General features: G+C 30.4%; 1 protein-coding gene and 1 long non-coding RNA gene across 2 annotated transcripts; one reads left to right on the top strand and one right to left on the bottom strand.

The window, feature by feature from the left end:
* Positions 1–1670: 1670 nt before the first annotated feature.
* LOC106780212 lies at positions 1671–2111 on the bottom strand. Its single transcript, XM_014668475.1, has 2 exons — positions 1848–2111; positions 1671–1778 (listed from the first exon to the last, which is right to left on the bottom strand). The coding sequence occupies exons 1-2, from the start codon at positions 2109–2111 to the stop codon at positions 1671–1673; spliced, it is 372 nt and encodes a 123-aa protein (XP_014523961.1).
* Positions 2112–3042: 931 nt separating this feature from the next.
* On the top strand, positions 3043–4353 carry LOC106754736. Its single transcript, XR_001375340.2, has 2 exons — positions 3043–3500; positions 3925–4353. It is a non-coding gene; the product is annotated as an uncharacterized LOC106754736 (long non-coding RNA).
* The last annotated feature ends 1647 nt before the right edge of the window (positions 4354–6000 follow it).

The following is a 6000-nucleotide window of genomic DNA, read 5'->3' as shown; positions in this document are numbered from 1 at the left end:
CGTCCATTGATTATATCCGCATGTAGAACCAAAGTAGTTTTAATTGCAACAATCGCAACCAAACCAACAATGATCACTAATGCTGATAGAACCAAATGACATGGATACATCATGAAATATGTAGCATGAAAATTACGTGAAGGTGATCTGCACACATTTATTTTCAACTGATCCTTACTTTATCTTAATGAGATCAATACAATAACCTTATCGTACAAAGTGTAATAACCGAATAATAAATCAGAATGTATGCATACATGAAAACCAAACATAGAACACAAACACACAAGGATGACTAACTCCCACTGAACCAAAGATTCCTCAAACTGTAAAATACCCATACAAGCAATATGCTCATGAAAGACCTTGGATGTAATAGCCTTATTAAGAGGAGATATTATCAAGGAGTTTGTCCCTAAGTGTTCTATGGAAATCCATCTACTTTGTACTCTTCTTTAAGGATTGATTTGATGTCACAATATAACCTGATTGGTCTTTCAATTCCTTTTAGAATATGCAACCCTGTGACATAAATAAACCATATACCTTGATTTGATGCCTAATAAGTTGCTACAAATTCTACAATCATAGTGGATAAAGCCATAAAAGTTTGCTTGGTAATAAGCCAAGAAACTACACCACCAGCTAGCATGAAAATGTAACCTGAAGTGGATCTTAAACTATCTTGGCATCCTACAAAATTGTCAGAATACTTGATGATCTCTTACTGATCTGACCTTCTATACGTGAACTTATAAACTTTTGTTCTCTTGAAAACATTCATAATTTATTGGCTGCTTTCCAAAGGTCCATTCATGAATAGTTAAATATCTGCCTTGAACCTCAACTGTGTATGCTATATCCGGATGCATACATACTTGGACATACATTAGAGACTCCTTAATGTTGAAACATAGTGAATCTTCTGCATTTCTTGAATTTCTAAATTTCCTTTTGGGCATTGATTGAGACTAAACTCGTCTCCCTTAGCAACTAGAGAATCCCCCATCGTGAAACATATGTTTATGAGGATCTTGAGTTTGTTCTTATAGAGATTCTAAACTTACTAGAAGTTTTGAACTTTATGAATCATATTACTACTTTCAACGATTCTTCCTCTAAACATTAATCTTCCCCCCAAACTCAATATCCTAAAAAAAATATTATGCTTAATATCATACAATTCCATATTTAAGGATTCATAATAGGAAGTCACAGTATGAAGAATATATAGATTATTATTTGCTAAAAGTGAATTGGTTACAACAAAACTTGAATAAAACAAAATTTGAATTCATTATTTCTAAACTAACATAAATAACAAAGTTTGTTCAAATAAACAAATGAAATCAAATTTCGCCTAAATGACGGTACAATATGTCTTTCAAAACCAAAATTAAAAAACCAATACAAAATAATAATCTAAAACATTATTCACTTCCATCACTATGAACTTGACATCTCTAAATAGATTCATCTTTCAGAATCAATTGTCTTCTGATAGCTTAGGCAATCCTTTCTCTGCACGCCAAGCATGATATTTTGTGCATTCCTTCTTCATGTGTCCAACTTTATTGCAAAAGAAACATTTATTAAACTGTTTTTGTTTCTTTTATAATGGACCTTTAGAAGCATCATCATTGGGACTCTCAGTTTTCTTTCTTTTGCCTTTAGTCATTAGAGGTACTGGTTAAGTGAGCACTTTCAGTCCTTTCTTGCTTCAGCCTCTCCTCTTCTTGAACACAATATGAAATGAGCTCATTAAGAGACCATTTCTCCTTTTAACAGTTATAGGAAATCTTAAAATGTCCAAACTGTAGAGGAAGAGAGTTTAAAATAAAGTGTACAAGTAAGTCTTCTTGCAACTCAAGTTTCAACGCCTTAAGTTTTGAAGCAATATTTGACATTTCCATAATGTACTCTCTCACATTTCTATTGCCTTGATACCTCATGGAAGTCAAGCTTTGAAGAAGTGCACTTGCTTCCGCCTTTTCGCTTTTTACAAAGCGCTTTTCAATCTCAGCAAAGAAATCTTTAACACTTGTAATTTCTTCAGATACAGTACCTCTATAGACCTTTGGAATGTCGTACTTAATGACCATCAAACACATTCTTAGTCAAAGATTCTCTGAAATAGTGTGCACAACTTTTATAGATTTTCAGAAGGTTTATGGAGGTGTAGAGAAAAAGACTCATTAATCGATTAAGAAATATTCATAATTGGTTAAAGCATATTAGAAGTATAATAGGGTTGTATTGGTTGTTTTATTCGATTAAGATAATAATTTAATCGATTAAAACATAAAGTTGAGTTTAATAAATTAAGGTTTTAACCTAATTGATTAAATGTGTGCATTTATTTTAAATATAAGTTATTAGAACACATTAAAAAAACATTTATTCATTTATTTTAAAAATCAATAAATTTTTAAAATATTTTTTAAATATACATTTAATGAATTAAATTAATTAACAAAATAATTCTAACTTTAAATATAATTGATGTTTTAAAGATTGACGCGAAAATTTTAAATTTAAAAAACTTATAACACTATTTAAAAACTAAAATAATAATTTATTAGTTATTAAATGATAAAATTAAAATATATTTTCATTTTAGAATAAATCAATTTAAAAACAAAATAAATAGGTAAAATATATAATAAATTTTTAGAGACCTATAATAACAAAATAAATATGAATAGAAAAGCAAATTAAGTTGAATTAATAAAAAAGTAAATTATGTTGAGATTTGTTTCTATTTTATGTCAACTAAATTTAAAAATGAAATAAATGAATAAAAAATAAAAATAATTTCTATAAATATGTGAAAAAAAATTAAATATAAATAAATATAAATTAAGAAATGACTGAAAATTAAATTTTAAAATATTTATCAATAAAATAAATATAGATAATAAAACATCTTTTTTTCTTATAGATAATAAATATCTTTGTTTGGAAATTATAAGTATGTAATGTAACGTACTAAACCAAGCCCAAACCCGACCCAAATATTTTTAATCTGATTGGGTCGGGTAAGTCTCATTCACAGCAATAGTACCGTTAGGCGAGAGAGAAATTTTAGGGTTTTGGTGCGCCTATATAATCCTCGCAGCGAACAGGGCATTGCAGCACCGATTCAGAAATCTTCACCCTTCTAGGGAAACTAGTTTCTAGCGTTTAGTTTCCTTCAATTTTTGTGAAGTATTATGTCTGCACGGTGCCTCCCGGGCATCTCTGAATCCACATGACGTGAACGCCCCGAAGCACGTGCGAAATCGTTGCCGTTCGTGTTGCAGTTCATCCCCAATTTTCCACGGTTGATCTGTGTCAAAGTAACGGCGAAATTTCTCTTTTCAATTCTCTCTCTTTTTTACGATTGTTGTGTTGAATGCTCAATTTGCCTTGCTATACCTTCAGCTTCTTTTCGAACACGTGTTCTCTGAATTCGAAGCTAGTCCTAAAGGCGCAAATCGAAACGCGGTCGTTTTTACTTGGTGCGAGGGTTCTTCCTTTGTTCCTTCGGAAATGATCGTTAAATTGTCATTTCGATAGTAGATTTATTTGCTTAATTATTTTTAAATATCTCGGCCGTGATTATACATTATCCGCGCTTCTGAGTTTTCTCGATGAAGTCAATTTGGTTAAATATGGTTGAATTTCTTTATATGAGCCATGTTTTTTTATATAGGAAAATTATATATTGATTTTATTTTAAAAGTTATAGTATCTGGTATATTCAATTCGTGATTCATTTTTCAATAAATGGCTATGAGGATATTCATTCAGCTTTATGCCAGTTCTGCTTCTGAAAATTTGTGATTGATAGAGCTGTTATATATCTCTGAGCCTCCAGCAATTATATGTGTTTTTTATTTTGTTTTGTTTTTTGTTTTCATGCACTGGGTATCTTTTATTAAGATTGCTGATGATGATTTAATCCAACTTTATGAGATGCTGTGGAGCCAAGACCCTGTTTTCAGGGAGAACCTACTTGGTGAAGCTTCGTTCATATGATATCTTCGGATTTTGCTGAGGCATTTTACTATGAGAATGGAATGAACTTTATATTTTCCTTTTTTGTTTCTTATATTGTAAATAAAATTTTATAAGTTCTTAGAAATAACAAAAATATACGTGGGCTGATTTGATTCTGAATTTGATAAATTTATATTGAGTGTCACTAAAACGTAGTAATAAATATTGGTGTCTTGTAAAATTTGAGTACAGTGACCAATGATTTTCCAATCCAACTTGCTAGAGGTTGTAGTTGATCCAAGACCCTGCTTCAGGGAGAACCTACTTGGTGTTACTACATTTCCTATGACAGCAACTATTTATCTGAGGTTGCTTATGTGGTTTATATTTTTGCTAGTTGTGTACATTGAGTTTCACTATACCCACTTCTTATATATTTTGTTCTGGGTCTGAAAAACTCATAGATTGAGTGTTGTCATCAGCTTCATCTCTTGTAACACCCACGAGATAGGAGTTAAATAACAGCACTACATTTTTTGTCTGTTATTTTCTAACTTTAGTTATGGAATTTAGTGTGCTCATACACATTGTAATGTTTATTATAGTCTCGCTGTATTTTGTATGTTTTTTTTTACAAACTGACTCTGATCTTGTATATTTTGTTGTGCGATTTGGTACGTATTTTGTCTACCAGTGTTGCTTGTGACTTGCTTTTTGTTTTTCAGTTTCTCTTATTCATGATTTATTTTCTTAAATCCTTTCGTCGCTGTAGTTTTTGGGAAATTTGGTAATGTTTTTATCCTTCCAATGGGAGTCAGGAGACGAATATTTTGATTACGGCTGCTGATCTTTCTAGAAAGACAACTCACAACAGAAACAATTTCTATCGGCAATTACGTATTTAGATATTTTACTTGTTAGAAACCATGACCTTCGTAAAAGGAAAGAAGCATTTATATTTTTCTGTTTGAAAGCCTTCAAATATTAATAACACGGGTAACAAAAATAGCGGAAGTGACTGATGTTGCTCAAAGCATGTATTTTGTAAGAAAGGTACAGTTAGTTTTTTTTTACTTGAACAAAAGTTACAATTTTCGTTTTTAAAGAATATATTGAATATTTACAATATGAAAATCTAAGATTGATTTTTATTTATGAATGTGTTTAGCTGATTTTTTCAATGATAAAATTAGTAAGACTTAATTTGTATTTTAATTTCTTTTATGAGAGTTTAATATAAAATAAGTTTATGATTATTAAAATAAGACCATTTTTTTCTCACATGATATGCTTTGTTTTCCAGTACATAAAGAATGAGAATTTAATACAAAAATAATCAATATCGTTAACTTTGCTTATATCTGTTAGTAAGGTTTGAATTTCATTTCAATGTAGATGACTTTACAATAAAAAAACATTATTATTATCTTTTTAATGGTGAGGTCATCGTTTTCCTCCTAAGTGTCTTAACATTAATAATTTCATATTTAAAGGTTTATGGTTAATATTTATTGATGAAGTTCATCGTACATTTTAGAGTCTTTTTTAAGAACTTTGTCATGACCTACAATGGTATTGTACATTATCACACAACTGGATTGATTCATTTGAGTCATTTTGTGCAAGATTTACAACACAATTTGATGTTAGACCAGAAATGATGACTAACTCTCTATGACACTGGACAACATAATATCTGCCTAAACTTTTCAAACTTTGAACCATGTTTTTCAATGAAAAACAATGTAGGTAGATGTATAAAATTATATTCCACTCAACACTAATTCCACTAACTCTTCTCCAGCAGACGTTGACTGGAGCACACAATTAAAGAGTATTACAATATATCAGTGGAGGTCCCATATATTCCAAAATTCTTGCTCACTTTGTACAGAATTGCGAGGTTGGAAGACGAGTATCTTGGTCGATTTAAACAAAGATTTTTTGAACCATTTAGACCACCTCGGTGTTGATCGAAATCAACGAAATCCTTGGGATGTGATAGGGGTCATCAAAGAC

The sequence above is a fragment of the Vigna radiata genome, chromosome 2, assembly GCF_000741045.1.
Source record: "Vigna radiata var. radiata cultivar VC1973A chromosome 2, Vradiata_ver6, whole genome shotgun sequence".
Classification (NCBI taxonomy): Eukaryota; Viridiplantae; Streptophyta; class Magnoliopsida; order Fabales; family Fabaceae; genus Vigna; species Vigna radiata.
The sequence above is the reverse complement of the archived record's forward strand: the minus strand, read 5'-3'. Positions and strand labels throughout refer to the sequence as shown.